Source organism: Molossus molossus, unplaced genomic scaffold (assembly GCF_014108415.1).
Source record: "Molossus molossus isolate mMolMol1 unplaced genomic scaffold, mMolMol1.p scaffold_m16_p_7, whole genome shotgun sequence".
In the NCBI taxonomy this organism is placed as follows: Eukaryota; Metazoa; Chordata; class Mammalia; order Chiroptera; family Molossidae; genus Molossus; species Molossus molossus.
Window position 1 is genome coordinate 23,511,358 of NW_023425401.1, and position 21,375 is coordinate 23,532,732.

Below are 21,375 nucleotides of genomic sequence, written 5' to 3' on the forward strand. Positions count from 1 at the left end.
TTTACTTGTCACAGTGGGGTGGGGGGAAGGGACTGCGAATGGTGGTTACCTTAAAGTTGCATCTACTATGGTCATCTAAATGTTTGTTATATAAAGTGACCTTGATGAATAGTAAAAAAAAAAATCCCTTCAATTGAAAATCAAAGTATATTAATAATTGACTGATTTCAGGTTATTTATCAAGTGTCACTTATTACTGAGTATTTTTTAAACATGTTTGTTTATCAAATGACTTTGTTTTTAATGCTGCTCCGTTTGGTTACAAGATGATATTAGAAAGTATCCATTGAGTTGTTTTGAAACAGAGAAAAGATCATTTCTAGTACATGAGGAGTCTTCCTATTAGTCAGCAAGAGGGTTGGCGGTAGACACACAGCTTGCCCTTCTTCCTTGGAAATCTTGCTTAAAAGCTTCAGCCCTGACACTTTCTTTGCTAGGAGCAAGTGATTTCTCAATTGCCAAGCATGAGAGTTTCATTTATGGAAGTTGACCCTGGATATTATCAATAATTTAATAATAGTCACTGTTTGTTTCTTCTACAAAGTAGCAGGTATTTCAGATAGAGAATTTCTCTAATTGAAAGGAAATGCTTGCTCTCTGATGAAATACAGTGAATGAGCGCTCTCTGGCGGCTAACTCTACTCATTGCAGTGCCAGAAAAAAAAATTGTTTAAACATTAACTCCAAGTCCAGGTGATCATTTATGGGGTAATCTATTCTGTCTCCAATGTCCTTGCTAAATATAGAGCTGGCAGTTTGTTCAGTGATCTGATTAACTTGATTATATTGGATATTATTCAAAGGAATTAAGAATTTTTGCTGCTAAAATGATAGTGAAAATAATGAATCCCAAATTTGGCATTTCTAAAGCCAATGCAGTATAAAACATTACGATGTCTCAGAATTATGATTAGGAAGTATGCTTAATTAAATTTAGTAGTAACTTGACAGTACTTCTTTTACAAATAAAGAATTTACTATAATATTATTTGAGTCACATCTGCTTATGAATAAGCTATATTAACATTATTCTTTAAATACATATTTATTATTTCTGAATATTGGATATTTGCATTTCAAGATTTATTTGTATTCCTAAGAACTTACAGAAATCTCTCTTCTTCCAAAATAAATATTAATGTTCAGTGAATTCCTATTGAAGTTACAGCCAGAGAAAAAGTTTGCTCAGGTGTTATCAGGACTGTGTTAGTGATTATTTTAAAAATAAAAAAGGCATTTTTTTCCCTCCACTTCTGAGCTTGACTAAAGGCACCATCATGCCTCCCTAACATGGTCTTGGTGTTGCAGTTTAATTATTTTTAGGTCAACTGGAAGTATTTTTTTTAAAGCTAGAATTCCTACGAGGCATGCTTTCAAGTTCTCAATTTGAGCATCTATGAATCATCTGTCTTTGTCCACAGTTACAGACAGAATGTTGACCCACAAATCATTCAGAACCACTTGCTGAATCACGTCGAACCCGACCTTCCACATACCTCTCTCCAGGGTCACCCACCCCGTCCCTCTCTTCCGTCTCTGCATTTCCCAGCTCTTTTTGAAGCTTACACCAGATTCAGTTGTATTGCCCGTTTTTTCTTTAACATTTCTTCAGACTCTTCTCATAGGCAGATATCTTAGGGCTTGGCACGATCACTGTGATTTTCACCAGAAACCTAAAAGGAAATGAATGTCGAGCCCTGAAGCACGTTACGATATACCTAGGTTCCAGCCCTGCTCTGGACCTCCTGATCCCTCCTGATCTGGACCCAGCCTAGTCCTCAGGCCTCTTCCTACATCAGTTAAGTCAGAATATATTCCTCTCATCCACTTTCTTAGCAAAGTGCAAATGCACATTTCTATCCCAAATTTGCAAATTTAGAAATTTCTAACATTCATATATTCTTTTATAGTTATATATATATATTTTTTTTAATATAATTTTTATTGATTTTAGAGAGAGAGGAAGGGACAGGGAGAGAGAGATAGAAACATCAATGAGCGAGAATATCAATTGGCCGCCTCCTGCATGCCCCCCACTGGGAATTTGGCTCACAACCTGGGCATGTGCCCTGATTGGGAATGAAACCAGTGACCTCTTGGTACATGGGTGGATGCTCAACCCATGCAAGAGGCGTACAGGAGGTAAGCGATAGATGTCTTGTTGGTTGGGCATCGTCCCATGTACTGAGAGGGTGCTGGATTCATTCTTGGTCAGGGCACATGCCTGGGTTGCGGGCTGAGCTACACCGGCTGGGTATAGTTATAGATTAAAAAATTTTTTTTTTCAGTAAGACTTTAGAGAAATTTAATGCTTATTAATTTAATAGATATTTATTTCCAAAATAATTATGATTTACTAAACACAATACAAGGTAGATAAAAGAAAGGAAGAAAAATAATTAAAATGAACACAGAAATAGATATAATGAAGCACCTAAAATAATTAACATTTGCAGATGAATACTTAATTTGAATGCTGATTTTCCTAACAAAAAGCACCCTAACTTTGATAGTTACTATCTGAGTGTCCTGGGCATATTAAAATAAACAAGCAAATGAAAAAAACCTTTATGGCTCAGTTTTCCCAGATGTAAAATTGGGATCATACTCATGTCCCTCATGTGTTTGCTATGAGGATTCAATGAACTAATATCGTCCTGGCGAGTGTGGCTTTGTTGGTTGGCATCATCCCATGTTCTGCGAGGTTGCTGGTTTCATTCTCGGTCAGGGCACATGCCTGGGTTGCAGGCTGGATCCACAGTATGGGACGTGCAGGAGGCAGGCGATGGATGTCTTGCTCTCACATCAATGTTTCTCTCTCTCTCTCTCCTTCCTTCCTTTCTCTAAAAATATAATCAATGAAAAACATCTTTAAATGAACTAATATTTGCTTGCATAAATTCCTTCACATTGTTTAGTTTACATAACTGTTTGTTAAGTGAAATAAAAGTGAGTTCAGAATTCTTTTCCCTTAACTATTTCACTTTCTCCTAAATTTACCTGCCTTATTTTTGGCTTCTCATCCCTTCGAATACAGACTAACCCCATAATCCATGATGTCGCCCTTCTTTCATACTTAGTTTCAGGCACCCCCCAATATATTTGCTTTCTTACTCTGGTGGCAGAGATTTATAAAATTATCTAAATATAATTCTATGGATTAACTTCAACTGGTCTTCAGTGTTCCTCTGGTCATCACCTTCTTTTAGTTAAAAGTTAATCCAGATGCGTTGTTTCTTCAAACACCTGCTCATTTAATCATCTTCTCACATATAAAGTTTGAATTCTTATAAGATCTCTCATGTTACCTAAAATTTGTCAACATCTGGACCTATTCTCTGCTCTTTCTCTTCTGCCTTGAGATTTATAGGTGTCCTTTTGATAGCTCTCTATTGAGTAATAGGCAAAACTAAACCCTTAACTTGGTGTTCATAAACTGATCTGGCCCCACAGTCTGACCCCAGCCTACCTTGCCAGTCTTGCATTTAGCTTTGACTTGCCCACACATGCGCACATGATACCCGAGTCACAGGGGGATTTACTTTTCGGCCATCAGACAGACCCTGAACTTTTCCACATTTGTGCCTTTGCTTATAATGTGCATTTGTGGTGGGTGTTCACACTCAGTGCACATCAGATCCTCTTTCCATGAATCCTCTTTCCATCTTGTAACTGGATTTCTTTTACACTTTTTTCTTTTACCCTTGTACTATGTGTGACTTCCCACTCTAGCACCTACTACGTGTGTGTGCGCGCACACATGCTTCAACAGATATATGCTCAAAAATGATAGTTTAATAGAATTGTATTAAAATTAATGAGTGCTTGGGAAGAGAAAAGTAATGTACATATTTAAGGCATGAAATAATACTAAATTCATTTATACTGTGACTATAAAATACATGGTATTTACATTTGGGTTAGTGTTTATAAATTATTAAGGACTTCACTAGAATACTACGTAAATTAGTTTACATTTACTAAAAATATATCACTAAGGAGAAACCAACAGATAAATAACCAGAAAACAGATAACTGATATGGAGCTGATGAAGACTAACCTATATTATTAGTTTGTACTATGTGTAGTATTAATTTCAGAATCACTGAAATTTAACACTGAGGAGACCATTGGGAGCAAGTACTCATCTCTCCTATAGTGTTAATGAAGCGAGCCCAAAGACACTGGACGTTAATTATACCAAGAGCTGATCTATTTGTGGCTAAAACCTGTAATTTCTTACCTAATGTATAAGTGCTCTTTTACTTTGAAAAAAGCTTTATTTCACTGTTTTTTAGTGTTGTTTTTCTTGTAAAAAAAAGAAGAAAGCATTACTCCATTACTTCAGATATCACAAATTCTAAGTAGCTACTTTTTTTGGCTCTGCCTTTAAAGTTAATTATGTAGGTCTTGAAATATATTAAGTAATAAAAGAAAATTGTGAATTAAAGAAATTCCAGCTTAAATGCTTTTAGAATATATATTTTCTAATGTTTAATAACAAATTCCATCTTACTATTTTCATATCAATAACATAATGCAATGTACAAAAACAGACTATATTAAAATGATATTCAAGGAACAAGTAGGTAAAAACCTGCAAATCTTTGGAAGAGAAAAAAATTCTTGAGATGAAGAATTACCCTTATTTTATATAATGTGCCATTGCTCTGAACTTTTAACCAAATTCATGTGTGGGCACATAAGTGATTCTATATAAATGTAATTACATGAGCATTAAAATAGGGAGGAAAGCAGGTTAAAGTAGCTTCTAACTTTGTAACAGGTGCCCACCCTTGGAAGCTATCATGTTGATAGAATAAGTTTAATATGGGGCTTAAATTATTTTTGCACCAAAAAAATCTATATCCTTATTATGTTGATTTTTAAAACAGGATCTATTTGTTCAACGATTCACTTGACCCAGGCCTAACGTTGTTTTTAAATACTAAGAACAAATAGTCTTATCAAAATGTTTGATAATAGCTATTATCAATATTATTCAGACATAATTTTAAAAGGTTAAGGTTCTGTACGCTTACCAAACCAATTTTTATTTTTCATAGTGTTAATAATTACCTTTTTTTCTCATTTAATTAGTTTTTCTATTTCTATATAGCTAATTAATTCCCAAATCCTTCATTCACTGTACATTTTATTTTGAAAGGTATGCTCTTGCCCTGGCTGGGTTTCCCAATGGTTAGAGCGTCGACCTGCAGACCGGAGCATTGTAGGTTCAATTTCCCGTCAAGGGCATGGACCTGGGTTGCGTGTTGGATCCCTGTTCCCAGTCAGGTCGTGAGGGAGGCAGCCAATCAATGTGTTTCTCTCACATTGATGTTTCTCTCTTCTCCCCTCATTCCTCTCTTCCACTCTATCTATAAATTAATAGAAAAATATCCTCAGGTGAGGATTAACAAGAAAAAAGAAAAGAAAAGAAATGTATGTTCTTTAATCTTTTCTTTGCTAGTTACCTTCTTTATTTTACTCATCTGGTCTTTCTGAAACCACTATTTTTGGAAGGTTGAAACTCCGAGACAGAACTTTGAGTTATTTTTATTTTATGTTCCTATTTTCCATCTTCTTTTCTCATATGTTCCCTCAACACCTGGGACATCTTCTGCATCTATGATGACTCCCTGGCACACACTTTTTCTAAGGGACTTTGAATCTCACAGAGTGCGGTTTGTTCTCAGCATAGCCTTATGTGCTCCTATTCTTATTCCGTGCAGCAAACTTTCTTCTATTTTCCATAACGTTTTTATTCCTCCCTGGTCTGTTCTGCTTTTTTTTTTGTTTGTTTCTTTGTTTGCTTTTTTAAAAATTACTTTGTTTTGGAAGGGCTCCCTGGTGGTGGTGCTAGGTAGGTGGGTGGGGTTGAGGTGTAAGCCTGACTCATTGATATGAGGAAGGGGACTTGTGCAGATGTTCACATAATTATCCTGTCCTTGCTTCACTACCCCCTAACATCAGAATTCCTAAATCCTCCGAGCTCAGAATTCCTGTGGCTGGACGGTGACAGAGCTCAAAGGTGCAGTCGTCTGTCGGGATAGAGAGCTGGCAACCCTTGGGTTCAAGGTGTGGGGCATAATATTTGAGGGTCTGAATTCTTCCCATGAAGATTATCAGTTCGTTTTCCGTCTTATTACCCTTTCTGTGCTAATCTTACCTCCTCTGCACCTCCAGCTTAAGTTTATATTTTTCAGGGTTCTAAGTCCACGTATTTTTTATTTATTTTTTTTATCCTCACCTGAGGATATTTTTCCACTTTTGTACAGATAGAGTGGGAGGGAGAGAGAGGAAGAGAGAGAGAGTGAGAGAAACATCGATGTGAAAGGGACACATCGAGTGGCTGCCACCTGCACGACCAACCAGGGCCAGGGACAAACTGCAACCGAAGTACGTGCCCTTAGCGGGAACCGAACCCGGGTCTCTCAGGACCGCAGGCCAACGCTCTAACCGCTGAGCCAAACCGGCCAGGGTTAAGTCCACGTATTTTATTTAAAATCGGGCTGTTGTTTTCTCCTCTCACAATGTCTTTGTGCCTGTGGGTGTATGCCTCTTTAACCCCTAACTCCAGTGGCCCTTCAGTAGAAAGCCAAGGTAAACATGTGTGTTGACTACTTCAGGTTTTGCATGACCCCACTGGAATAGAGTAGACTTATCTCTGAAAATTAAAATCTTAGAATTTTTCTCTCTTATCCAGAACCAAAGAAAACGTTTGTCCTTCATTTAGAATTGGTGAACTTTAGAGTATGTGATCCTTAGTGCTCAATATATGTATGTTATTATTTTTTTTAATATGTTTTTATTGATTTTATTAGAGAAGAAGGGGGAGAGAGATAGAAACATCAATATGAGACAGAAACATCTATTGGCTGCCTCCTGCACGCCCCCTGTTGGGGATAGAGCCCACAACCTGGGCATGTGCCCTGATAAGGAATTGAACTGGGACCTCTCAGTCCATGGGATGATGCACAATCCACTGAGCCATACCAGCCAGACATATATGTATGTTATTTTTTATTATCCTCACCCGAGGACATTTTTCCATTTTTTGTTCAGATAGAGTGAGAGGGAGAGAAAGGGGGAGAGAGAGAGAGAGAGAGAGAGAGACATCGATGTGAAAGGGACACATCGAGTGGCTGCCCCCCACACGACCTAGCCAGAGCCAGGGACAAACTGCAACCGAGGTGTGTGCCCTTAGCAGGAACCAAACCTGGGTTTCTCTGGACCGCAGGACGATGCTCTAACCACTGAGCAAAACCGCCCAGGGCTATGTATTTTTATTATTGCTATTTTAGTGACTAAGAAGTAAAGTTCTCCAATTTTCTTTCTTCATGAATTAGTTATAATGCATAGACAACTATTAACTCCTGTTAATGTGTTTAGAAATTAATTATGTAAAGTATATTAGGTCTTCTCATTTAGACAATAGTGAAATAGTGTTTTTTAGACCAGATTTCTTACTGGAAACAATTAGAAAATTGGGACTAAGCTTTTTTTTGTTTGTTTAAATATCTGAAAATTTCAGTAAATTATCAAGACAAGCTGGGTTTGTGGGTCAAATTTCTGGGATGGGGAGGCTGGCTTTGACACTTTTTAAATTGTAATTTCTTACAATTACAGCTGAGAGGCTGAGCAGCTGAGCAGTTTTATAGATTGGTCTTGGCAGGAAAACTCGAATTCCAGATTCTTTTTTTTTTTTTTTTTTTATCCTCACCCGAGGACATTTTTCTGTTCAGATAGAACGGGAGGAAGAGAGAGGAACAGAGAGAGAGAGAGAGAGAAACATCGACATGAAAGGGACACATCGAGTGGCTGCCACCCGCACGACCAACCAGGGCCGGGGACAAACTGCAACCGAGGTACGTGCCCTTAGCGGGAACCGAACCCGGGTCTCTCTGGACCGCAGGCCGATGCTCTAACCACTGAGCCAAACCAGCCAGGGCCCAGATTCTTTTTAATGCAGTGGTTTCTAGTTGTGGTTTACATTTCCTTTTTTTGTGATTGATGATATTTAATGCTTTGTTCTGATTGGCCATTCATATATCTTCCTGTTTTGAAGTATCTTCTCAGTTTTTTTTGTGTTTTTTTGCCTCTTTCTCAATTAGGTTGTTGGTCATTTTATTACTGAGATTTGAGATTTGTTCATGTATTCTGAAACAAGTTCTGTGTCACATATATGTGCTCCAGAAACTTTTCAAGTCTTAATTTTATCATTCTTTTTCTTTATTTCTTTTTTGATGAACAGAAATTCTAACTATGATAAAGTTTAATTTGCCTATTATTATTATTTGTCATTGATGGTTCATGTTGGATGGTTAAGGTTGTGAAGTATTTTCCTATATTTTCTTCTAGAAGTTTTATCACCTAGCTTTACTGTTAAAATTAAAGTTCAGCCCAGCCGGTGTGGCTCAATGGATTGAGCATTGTCCCATGGACTGAGAGGTCCTGGTTCAATTCCTGGTCAGGACACATGCCCAGGTTGTGGGCTCGATCCCCAGTAGGGGGCATGCAGGAGGCAACCAATAGATGTTTCTCTCTCTCATTGATGTTTTTTTTTCTCTCTCTCTCTCCTTTACTCTCTCTCTAAAAAATCAATAAAAACATATTTAAGAAAATTAGAGTTAATATTTTTAAAAGTTGATATCCATGTAGTTGTTCCATCGTCATTTTCCGAAGACTTTTCTTATCTCTTTGAACTGTTTTGGTATTTTGTTCACCATATGCATATGGCTCTACATCTGGACTCTATTTTCTCCCATTAGTTAATTTCTTCCATCATCACTATTTATGCCCCTCCCCCTACCCCTACCCCACCTGCATTCTCCCATTGTTTTGTCTATTCTTTAGCTACAACTTCATCATCTTGATTACCCTTGATTTTTTAACAACAAATAGGTCAGGTAATGTAAATCTTCTAAATTTGTTCTCCCTTTTTAAGGTTGTTTTGGGCATTCTTAGTCTTTTTTTATTTTGATATAAATTTTGAAATCTGCATGTCAATTTCTAAAAGAAAGCTGAAGCTGAACAAAGTCAGAGGGTATGTTTCATTGCATATCAAGATAATTTTTTAAAAGCCCCAGTAACTAAGACAGTGCACTCTTGATGCAAGGATAGATAAATCAGTGGAGCAAAATGGGGAATCTAGAAACTGACCCAAACTTACATGGACACATTGATTATGACGGTGCTGCATCACCGAGCAAGTCAAGGTGATCTTTCCAGTAATAGCACTTCATGCTTGGATATTTATACTGTTCCTTTGTCTACCTTAACATATTACCACCAAAGCTCAGTGGTTTAAGACAACAGAATTCATTTTATTATCTCTCGTTTTTATGTCTGGGAAAGGCTTAATTGGGCTGTTCTGACCATAGGTCTCTCATGTAATTGCAGCCAGACTGGCTAGAACTGGAACAGTGAGAGTCTGCAATATCCCGAGAAAGTTCAAGCCTTTCTGGAAAACAGAATATAGTTGGGTCAATTCACTTGTGAAATGTTTGGCAATATTGCTAAAGTAAATATTTGAAAATCCTATGACCCAGGCTTTCCTTTTACTGGTTTGTCACCCACTGGCAAATGTTTATCTAAACATAAATGCCATTTACAAGTAGGTTAATAGCAGAATTTTTTGAAATAGCACCAGCCTTACTAGAAATAGCAAACTGGAGACAATCTGAATATCTCTTAAGTTTAGCATGGATACTGTGATGCTTTTATACATTGGATTAATAGGTAGAAAAGAAAATGAATGAGTTAATGCTACACACAGCAATACAGATCAAGATCAGAAACAGAGCATTTAGTAAGTGATGCTAAAATAAAAACAATGTATGTAGAAGTCCAAGATAGTGGTGAACTTTGTAAAGGGGGGAAGAAATAATGATGGGGAGCATGAGAGGATTTCTGCTGTGTTAGTAGTATTCTGTTCCTTGAGTTGAACAATTAGTTACATTGATGCATTCACTTTGATAATTTATTAAATGTTATATTTCTCTATAAATGTAATACTTAAATGATATGTTTATTTTTAAAACCAACTTTTAGTTCATAGTATCACGGAGGAAGACAGAGAAACAGATTAGTTTTTAATTAAATTTATGCGTAATAAAGCAGGTTATCATCTTTTAAATGATATTAAGGAACATATTAAATCATCAGGAGAGGCAGACAACTAGATTTGGAGGCTACTTCTCTAGGAACAATGACCAGATTAAGTATAAACTGGACTATGGAAAATATCCATTGCTGCCTGTCTGGGCAGAGACCTTGCAATGACAACACCTCTGACCCCTCCAGGACCCTGGCTGCTCTCCCTTCAGTCTCTGCTACTGATGCTGCTGACCCCCATCACCAGAAAGGATTCTCAGCAGCTTCTTTTTTCTTGGGTCGCTAGCATCCGAATGATCATCTGGGCTTGTGCTTCTGATTGGTAGAGCTTAGGTCATGTGTAAATTCTATCTTCAATCTAAGCTAATGAAGAAAAGGTATCTGGCGTTTCAGCCTGATGGTGCTTTGTAAGATGTGGCTTTGAGGGCATAGCAAGAAGTTTCCGATGCTGTTGAAATGAATGATGGTTACCCACACGCTCATCCTGTTTGTGTGTATGTCTTTGAGCTCATGTGTCCAACAAGGTTAAGCAACAGGCACAGGGGTTCCATATATCTGAGCTGTATGGAAGGGTTTAGCAGCCATTGACGCCAGGAAGAATTAGCAGAGTTGCATGTCTTTCATTCTAAACATAGTTAGGCTTTTCTACATTCTTGACTTGGTCCTAGTAATTAACCCATCTCTGAGTGGTGTGTGAAATCTTGCCAATTACAAAAATATTTTTACCATTTTCTTCTGTACTGGGAAATCTGGAAATGTTTAATATCCACATGGCGATTGGGTGTTTTTTTGTTGTTGTTGTTTTTTCCTTTCTGAATTGTGTTCTCTTATTGAGTATCTGACAGAGAACAACCACCATGGTTTGCAAATAAAGATAATTATGTCTTTTAGCCAGCCCATTATTTCTCTTAATTCAATAAATGCACATTTTCCCCTTGCATTTTAACATCTTTAAAGACTGTTTGCATTTTGCCATAAATAGAACGATGATAGTTCAACAACATTTTTTCCTTTTAATGATGCACAGACTAGTTTGCGTCTTATAAATAACCATCTCTTAGAATTTGTGAGACCTAATAAGGCTTTTAAATACCAAAAAAAAAAAAAGAAAATTAGTTACAAATACATGCTCAAGGTCATTGTACAAACATGCCTCCTCGTTATCAATATCATGATTTAATATTATAGTCCTCAGGCATCAAGCTTCTCTAGGACATTATACCAACCCAACACAAACCCTCACTTCCACTTGTGTTTGTACAGCTGCGCCATTCTTTTTAGTTGATGTCAACACGGCACATGCAGCCTGTTCGTGGTCCCCTGATGGCGTGTGGATTATACAGGGGGATCCGGAGGCCAGTCGTGGACTCTGACATCCTGCTTTCCTGGGGTCACTACCGCCAAGCCCACACTCCCCTTTTTCATACTTGATTAGTTCAAAGAGTGGTTACACTATAAAACTACGTCTCAGATTTCAACACACCCTTGTGGCCAGGATGATAATGCATTTTATGCCTTGTCATCCTCCATCAGAAAAACCCCCTTATTTTGCATTAATCTTGGTTTTCCCCACACGTTGCTTGGGGATGAATCAGAGCAGTGGCTTATTTCTGTGTAGTGACTTACGGCTGTTGATAGGCATCTGTGTGTATCACTTACTTAACTTCACAGCAAGCATGTGTCTGATGGCAGGGTGATTATTCTCTTTTCACAGAGAGGAAGACTGTGTTTGAGAAAGCTCACGTCAGCTTACATAATAGAGGCTGCTAGATTCCCAAATTATAATTGATTTCCAGTCCTCCGAATGAGTTGCTTCTTATTATCCATTGTGCCATTTAATATCCAGAGTCGGAATGTCTAAATTCCTTCTCTTCTGTTCTTCTTGAGTTTCCAGCTAATGATCTTGTAATAAAAATTTTGAACAAATACTGATGTTTTCTAGATATATAACAAAAATTGGTGGACATTCTATCCGAAAGCCAGTATTTTTGTTAACTGATTTATTCATTTTCAATTTAGCTTGAGAAATGATCTCACAAATGGATTGCTTTGCGTAAGGCTGGGAGTTAGTATTTGTTTTCAAGTACATTTTTGAAGACTATGCCTTATAATAACATTGAGCTTATTCGTCTATCCTGTCTTTTTTCAACACCTCTTCTGTTTCTAGTTATGTTTCGCCTCTACGACACGGACGGCAATGGCTCCCTGGACAGCTCGGTAACTGTTTCCTTCAAATATTCTGTGACGTTTGTGAAGTAGTTTGTTCTGAAAAGAATGCAATGAATAAATTTATAGCTATTACCACAGGAGACACACTTAATATAATCCCCATGTACTTACACAGCATTTTGATCATCTGACTTTTTGAAAGAGAGGGTCTGAGAAGACTGTTAGGATTACAATTGTTCTATTGAGTAATTTTACTACAGAAAAATGACATTTTATGCACTGAAAAATGAAAAAAGACTCATCTTATTTGAATAAAACATGAGAAAGTTGAGCACCATTGATTTGGAAAAAAAACAGTGAGATTTGACACTTTCAAAAATCCTGAGAATACAAGTAGAATTTAAAGGAATTATAAAGTCAATTTAATCATTGTAGTATTTTCCCACTTTTAAAAAATATTCTTAATTATTTATGCTGGCGAAATAGCTAAATGTATTTGCACATTGCTTTGACAAACTTCCCTTTTAAAAGTGTCTCATTCAATTTCAAATGCAACTTGCATACTCTCTAGTTTTTTATATAGAAAGCAATAGAACAAAAGTACCATCTATGTATGATTTGATGGAAAGAAATAATTAAATGTTTATTTTATTTGTAATTTATGCAATTCATTAGTAGTTTCCAGAAGAGAAATTACACTCAGTTCTACTGTAAAAATCAGGACCTCATATGTATATCTATCTCAGGTTCCATCCAATAATATATTTAATATTTGCTGATAACATATCTTTCATACTATGTTATTTTCTGTTGTATAAAGGAAAAGTAATAATATTAATGAAAGAATAAGTGTCAGGTTATGGAACTTTTAAAGTGCACAAGTACCTCAAAAAAATTAATGTTTTGATATAGTTAATACAGATTAAAAGAAACATTGTTTGTGATAATGAGTGTCTCTCATCATCCAGTGACCGTCCAACAGACTTTACAAGCGAAGCGGTGGAGTTGGAGACCTAGTTCTGCAACACTCAGAAGGATAGTGGTGCCTTAGCTTCTCCAGAGAGTGATGAAAATACACGATTCCACTCTAGGAAACGAACAGTCTGATTTGGTGTTACAACTGCAAAATTTCTTAGGGTTAATTCTCTCTGTTTATCCAGATGCTATCACTTTTATTTGCCTAATGGTGTTCAATTTTCTATTTGGGAATATTAAGCTACATTATATACTTGCTCCTTTTCTGGTGGCATTTCACAGCTCGGAGTTTTGATTTTTTTCCCCAAGTTATTTCAATACGCTTATTGTAGCACTTCTGACTACACTAATGCAAATTACATTTTTACTGCAGATTTATTTTATTTAATGTTTCTTTTTAATGAAATCATAAGGATGTTTCTTTACTAGGTTTTTAGCCGTGGGCTGGCAGCTGATTTGGAAATTTAATCAAATGCTTTTTTTGATCCCTGCCATTTTTTTTGTTTATATATAGCAAGCTACCAGCAATATTTGTGACTTTATTTACAAAATCAAACAATGAGTTGAGGATAAATACATTTGTTTATGATTAAAATAGGTTTATTGTTTTGTTTTTGTTTGTTCTTGTGCACTTAAAGGTCTGGATTTAATTTCTATGGCATTTTTTCCGCAAAATTTACTGTCCCTGTATATTTCCTTGTATATCAGGATGAAATTACACCTTGCGATGTCATTTGTTTTAGAAATTTAAAGGTGTAGCAGTTGACATATTGATGGCAAAACAGAAAAATTGATATTTTGAAAAATGGCCACTATGTCTAATAATACTAGCTAATGTTTATTGATCACTTGCAGACAAGATAAATACATTTATATAACAGCATGTTTAATCTTTGCAGCAATTCTACAAACTAAGTAAGATTAGAGTATTAAAAATAATATTATTACCGTTTAAGAAATTGAGTCTAAGAGAGGTTAATTGACTTTAATAATGTCACAAACCCCCATAACAGTCCACCAAAAATAGTTTTTATTCCTAAAAACATATCCAAAGGGACTTTAACCTTTCCAAACCATTCAGGCATATATAGCAAATATATTGTAAGTGAAAGATAATCACACACACACACAAATTCTAGCCTATAATTCCAAGGATTTGTGTTTAAACTTTTCCTTGTCTGTAGTAAATAAAAGCTTATATTTATATTGTTTTGGGGGCAACCTTTATTACATAAGTAACATTTTCATAACTATATCTTTTCTGCAGAGAGTGTAGTTTTTATCATAGGGACTTGTGATTCCCCAAAGAAAACCTCTCTACCACATTTCTGTCCTGATTCTATGAATATTAGCCTCATATATTAGATCAGAGTTTTGTGTAGAATAATCTTTGGTTAATGTACTTTCAAACCTTATTCTTTTATACTTACATTTTAAATTATACTTTATAACACCATTTAAAAAAATTATGTCATTGACTACATTGAAAATTGCTAGCATTTACAATGTACCTTTAATCTTTTCTGGAGATGGGAATAAATTAAAACATAAATAAATGTATATGAAAAAAAAATTGGATTTATTTAGCAAAGCCATATGTATTTGTTAGCAGTTCTTCAAAAAGTGGACATTTGAATAGAAAAATGTGAAAATTCAAACTAAAGTTCTATCTCCTCATAAAATAAACTCTACACATCCATAGCCTCCCTGAAGTCTCCTCTAGCAGAACAGATTCTCCTAATAAATGGCTAGAACCATCAGTCTGCGTTCTCAGCGTATCAGGATAAAAAGTAGACCTCTCGTTGCCTCAGACACTTCCTTCAACACCTGCTTTCAAGCCAAAAAGTCAAGATATTCAGTGACTGAAAAATCACATCTTGTGAAAATACATACGTTCTCACTGTCATCAGATACTCCTTTCCAAAGAAACCCTTGTTAAAAATGTTTAGTAGAAGAAACTCTTTCTTTGCATAGTTGTGCCCTCTCCTGGTGAAGAGCTCCAGACAAAGTACAAAATGAATTTATATCGAGGCTCTTCTTTTATGTGTGTGTGTATATATATATATTATTCATAATATAATTCTTTTAGTTTGGGGGCTACATGTTGAGCCAACGGCTCCTGTAAGTTGACGTTAAAGAGTTGATGAAGACTTTGCACTGACGGTCTCTCCCTGCCCCTCTCTGTTCCAGGAACTAGAAAATATCATCAGCCAGATGATGCATGTCGCAGAGTACCTTGAATGGGACGTCACCGAACTCAATCCAGTAGGTATAGGGATGACCGAACTCTTGGCTAAATTCTAGAAGACGCCTTTCTCTTTTGTCTTTTTTGGAACCCTAATACTCTACTGTCATTTGATTTTTTTTTAATAACTCTAAGATATTATTTCTAATCAGTAGCCAAAGTGGATCCTGATCGAGGAAGGATATATGGGATGTTCTGAAAACAGCAGAGACTTTTGCTTTTCTTCCTTATGGAAGTTCACGTGAATAGTGATCTTACATATGTGTCAATGAGCAGAAGCTGCTGATGAACACTGCCTCCGGCATGCATGCCACAGAGCGTCACATGGTGTATGCTGTTCATCTCCATGCCTGTCCTGTCTGGAAATCGGTAAAGGAGGTGTTCTAGAAGAGGATGAAGATGGTTGAGAAGGTGAAGGCCTGGCCTGTGTGGCTCAGTTGAGGAGCAGCATCCTCTGCACAGAAAGGTTGCCAGTTTGATGCCCAGGTTGTAGGCTCAATGCCCAGTAGGGCGGAGTGCAGGAGGCAGCCGGCTGATGTTTCTCTCCCTCTCCCATCCTCTCTCTCTCTAACAAGTAGTAAAATATATATATATATATATATATATATATATATATATATATATATATATATATATATTTTTAATGAAAAAAGAAGCCTGGCCAGTGTGGCTCAGTGGATTAAGCATTGTCTCATGAACTGAGAGGTTCCCAGTTCGATTCCTCGTCAGGGCATATGCCCAGGTTGTGGGCTCGATCCCCAGTCAGGGGCGTGCAGGAGGCCGCTGATGGATGTTTTTCTCTCATCGATGTTTCTTTCTCTCTCTCCTTTTCTCTCTCTCCAAAAAATTAATAAAAAAATTACTTACAAAAATGAAAAAAGATAATGATGGTGATAGCTTACTGTGCACAATGTATTGAAGTATCTTTTATATATGTTATTTAATGTCTGCCACCTGCTGAGGTGGGTACTCCTATTCTAGCCATTGTTCAGATGAGGAAATTGAGATCATGAATGTTAAAGTTACTTGTCCAAAGCTCTTCAGCTAGTTAAAGTTAGAGCTAGGATTTTAATCAAATTATTTATAGGAATTGTATCTAACAATGCTCATAAGAACATGAAAACTTGTTTTTAATAGGTTTATACCAAAGTTACAAGATCATTGAAATGTATAGTAAAACGTACTTGGTTAGAAACTGACTTTAGCCACAAGTAACATTTTGGAGAGACTTAATAAGTATTATTGATTTTTAGTTTATTTTTGAAGCCAACTAAATTTAGCAAATTGTACACGAATTAAAATGGCAAATACAAATTAATATTCTTTAAATGGTTTATATTTTATTTAAATTTAAGAACCTATTCTTCAAACACTGTTCACATGTCTGCAGTAAATAGCATGATAATGGCATGATTATGTGACGTAAGAGCGGTGATAGTATTTTCCTTGCTTTGCAAAGTCTTGCCAACAAAGTAGAATAGAATCACAGGCAATGTCATGTACAAAGGAGGGCACCATTTTTATAGGAACATGGCATTTCACGTTTGAACTTCACTGATTTTTCTTTTTGGGGGACATAGAAATGTACAAGCTCTGTATAATGAGTTCAGATATTACAACAATGTTATATTTTTTATATAAAATATTAAAGTTTATGGTAACGTATTTAATTCTAAGAATGCTGCTTCATTCATTGTAATACTATTTGCACTGTTATCAAAGGAAGTAACTTTTTTTTTTTATCCTCACCCGAGGACATTTTTCCATTTTTTGTTCAGATAAAGTGGGAGGGAGAGAGAGGGAGAGAGAGAGAAACATCGAAGTGAAAGGGACACATCAAGTGGTTGCCAACCACACCGCCTAACCGGGGCCAGGGACAAACTGCAACTGAGGTACATGCCCTTAGCGGGAACCGAACCCGGGTCTCTCTGGACCACGGGCCGATGCTCTAACCGCTGAGCCAAACCAGCCAGGGCAAAGGAAAGAACTTTTAAAAAACGTACCCAGCCTTTAACATTAGATTTACTCCACACAAAATAAAAGCAACAGCCATGGGAATCAAATGCTCTGTATTTTATGTCTCTTCATTTATTCATGTCTCCTAGTTCAGCCGAGTACCTTTTCAAGGGGCAAGCCATTTTAATAAAATCTTATGCCATTTGCCAAATAAAATAATTAGCTCACCATCATTTCGTTCCAAAAAAGTATGTTTCGTTTATCTATTAGTTTATTCCGAAGGAAAATCATCTGATTTTCACAGCCTTTCTGAAGGAAAACACTAGTAAATTAAGTTCAGGAATTTTAGGCAAAAAACACCTCTATCAAAGTTATGTTCTAATGCTCTTTGCGTTTTTTTGAATTGATGGAAATGTCCATATTAGATAAAGATGGTGAGATACTTTCTTCATTGGAACTCGACTGTGTGTGCCATTTTGGTGTAATTCGATGAGAAGCTCTTTGCCTTCCCAGAGCCAACGGTAATGTTTTGAACTCACACATAATTTCTGCTAATGTAACACTCACAACACCTATATCACACTTACTATACATGCTCGTTGCTCTTCAAAGATACTTATATTAACATATTTAACCCTTACACCAGTCCTTTGAATCAAATACTGTTATTACTGCTATACAATCAACAGTATTTCCAACACAGACTGTGGAGAACATTTTGGGACACTCTGCTAGTCATCTTTGGAAAAAAATCTAATAAAAAATAACTTGATTGTTTAACTTCTTGGCTCTATTAAGTTCTAATAGGCAATTAAATGCAACTTAATTTCCCTGGCTTTTACCACTTAGCAAAGAGTTATTTTAGCTCTCTGCCATGCAGTTAATTTGTTCAGACATTATCTAGCATATATTTAAATGTAAAAAATAATTGAGAGAAAGCAATTTAATTTTTACTTTTAAATTAAAGATACCTTATTGGTCTAGCTGTACCATTCCATGATGACATATTAAAAAGTGGGGCAGTTATTTTTAAAAGTTGATCAATGAAAGTAGTAAGGTTCTGGAAATCATAACAAAACCACTATGTTCTCAGTACTAGGATTAATAGTGTACGATCTTACCTAGATATTTATCTCAACTCTCCACTTAGCCACTGGTCATAGTGACAACCAATCCAGTGCAATGCTTTGTTGTACCACCTGAAATGTATCTAATTTATCACATTGTTTCCCTCTACTCCTCCGCTTCAGATCCTTCATGAAATGATGGAAGAAATTGACTATGATCATGATGGGACCGTTTCTCTGGAGGAATGGATCCAAGGAGGCATGACAACAATCCCACTCCTTGTGCTCCTAGGCTTGGAAAATGTAAGCATTTCACAGAGGGGTGCCTTGGGGTAGGTCAGAGGAGTTCCCTACTGCACATTTTGAGAATGAATTGATCTGGCCATTTTCCCCCAGTAAGCATGTAGTAAGTGCCTGGCCCTTCTAGTAAGTATGCCCAGTACAGTTTAGCAGGAACTCCTTCAATAGCAATACGTGTCATAATATAGAACATCGCTCTTTTGTTCCTCTCATTAAAGTATAATCTAGTTCATACACAATATGGACCATCTAATTTTATCTAATGCAAGAAACCCTAGTATTACTGCATTCTGTGGTTCGTCATCTCATGTCATATTTCCTCTCCCTATGATGATAAGCTATTTAATTGATTAGAAATACTTGGAGGAGCCAATTATGTATGAAGGTGGTTAAGAGGACACACACACACACACACACACACACACACGCGTTCATACACAATTTTTTTCTTACATATGAGCAGATCAACCATGGTTTTGTGCCAAGCCTATCAAATTTTTCTTATATCATTGCCTCTGGTGGTAATTCAATACTGGTTTAGGGGAATAAAATAGATCAACCTAAATTCAGAATTTGATATGATAGTAACTTTGAAATCAAATCTTACTAGCCAGCCTTCATAAGAATTTTAGTAATAGTAATTTAAAAATCCAAGCCAATGCTAGATTTTTGTTTTTAACATTTGGTCAAACAAGAATTAACTATAAAATGCATATTGTAAAATGTGTGCTTAGATTCAAAGAGCGTTACTAATGGGTAGCTCCCTGGCACATGTAGTATTTAGCGTTTCGAGATACGAGAACATAGTGTCCACTCACTACTTTGCTGTGGACCCCAACACTTTTCATACTTACACCAGCAATAACAATTTTACAGATTCAAGACTATACCACAATTATTCAATATACCAAAAATTTAAAAGTCAGTCTCAAGAACTCTTATAGCCCTGTGTTTGTAAACATGCGAGTACATGCAAATGTGTGTGTGCATATTTACTTATGGGTTTGGGAATACAAGGATGAGTTCAGTACAGTAGTATTGGTCTGTTTTTCACCTATACAATCAGGTTAATCTTACCCTTCATGATGCCCATGCAATTTTAGAGGTAATCAGAGGAAGGAAAAGAAAAATTACTAATGCATGATATATAGGAAATTACCCTTAAGGTAAGTAATTTATTAAAACAATAATAATAAGTACAAATCTTTTTTCATTGTTAATGTTCACCTGGGGGTGTTTTTTACATTGTTTTTTTTTTTTTTTTTTAGATAGAGTACAAGGTGGGGGGGGGGGAACATATCGATGTGAAAGAGACACACTGATTGGTTGCCTTCCACATGTGCCCCAACTGAGGCCAGAAATCGAAACTGCAACCCAGATATGTGCCCTTAACCAGAAATCTAACCTTCAGCACTTTGGTGTATGGGCTGATGCTCTAACCACTGAACCACACCGGCCAGGGCAATAAATCTAAATCTTAGTTAATAGATATTATTTCTACATTTTGAAAATTAATAAAGTAATATTTTCTTGTATCAGAGCTATACATAACCTAATATCTTGTTCTAATAACTTATGTTTATCTGTATTATAAATATTTGTTTGATATACCTTTTGACAGAAGCATATGAAGTCAGGCTATTGGGAGAAAACAAAAAGAAAATTGGACAGAATGTAACAATTTAAGGTTTAGTGTATACTTACATTGAAAAAGGGTTGTCTAATAACTAGTCAATAAGTTGTAATAATAATGATTCTCTACAGAGAATTTTATATTTCTAAAGCTAAGATTCTGCTTATTCTAAACATTTATGGAAATTCTAGCATCAGAGAATGAGAAGATGCAGGAATGAGTAAGTAAACCATTTAGTAGTTGGGGATTGGACAGGAAAGTGTCATCTATATTTTAAATATCACAGAAAATTTTTTGAAAACTACTCTTTACACTTTGATTCATAAATATAGATATCTGTGAAGTAATGAAAATAGCATGGGTAAATATAGTCACAATCTGTATGGATTTAACTAAAAAAAATTTTTTTTATTTTCACCTGAGGACACTTTTTTTTTTTTTTGCTTTTATCTTCAGATAGAACAGGAGGGAGAGAGGGAGGAAGAGAGAGAGAAACATCAATGTGAGGGAGATACATTGACTGGTTGCCACCCACACGACCCCAACCGGGGCCGGGGACAAACTGCAACCAAGGTACGTGCCTTTAGTGGGAACTGAGCCCGGGACTCGCTGGTCCACAGGCCGTGCTCTAATCGCTGAGACAAACCTGCCAGGGCTAACTCAAAATATGTTTAACAAATATACAATACCTCATCAATTTCTAGTTTTTTGTTTTTTTTTCTATATTTATTTCAGCTGAATGACAATTATTTGCAACTAGTATTCATCAGATTATTGATACATAACTTTCTTTATTGTCATGTTATTAAATTTATATTTTGTGTTTTTAGTAAAAAGATATTTTTAGGGAACTTACAGGAGAAATCAATTTAGGGTTTCAGATAAGTAACCAAATATGCTCCCACGCTGTATT

The 21,375-nt window shown here is 36.1% G+C and overlaps 1 protein-coding gene across 5 annotated transcripts in view; it reads left to right on the forward strand.

Annotated features, from left to right (window-relative positions):
• DGKB (diacylglycerol kinase beta) overlaps positions 1-21,375 on the forward strand; it is a 589,512-nt gene that overhangs the window by 100,471 nt on the left and 467,666 nt on the right. For all 5 annotated transcript variants that reach the window (XM_036246648.1, XM_036246646.1, XM_036246647.1 and 2 more), the window contains 3 exons: positions 12,285-12,334; positions 15,452-15,526; positions 18,713-18,832. In XM_036246648.1, coding sequence (XP_036102541.1) covers positions 12,285-12,334; positions 15,452-15,526; positions 18,713-18,832 — 245 coding nt within the window. The remainder of the gene's footprint in view (positions 1-12,284; positions 12,335-15,451; positions 15,527-18,712; positions 18,833-21,375) is intronic.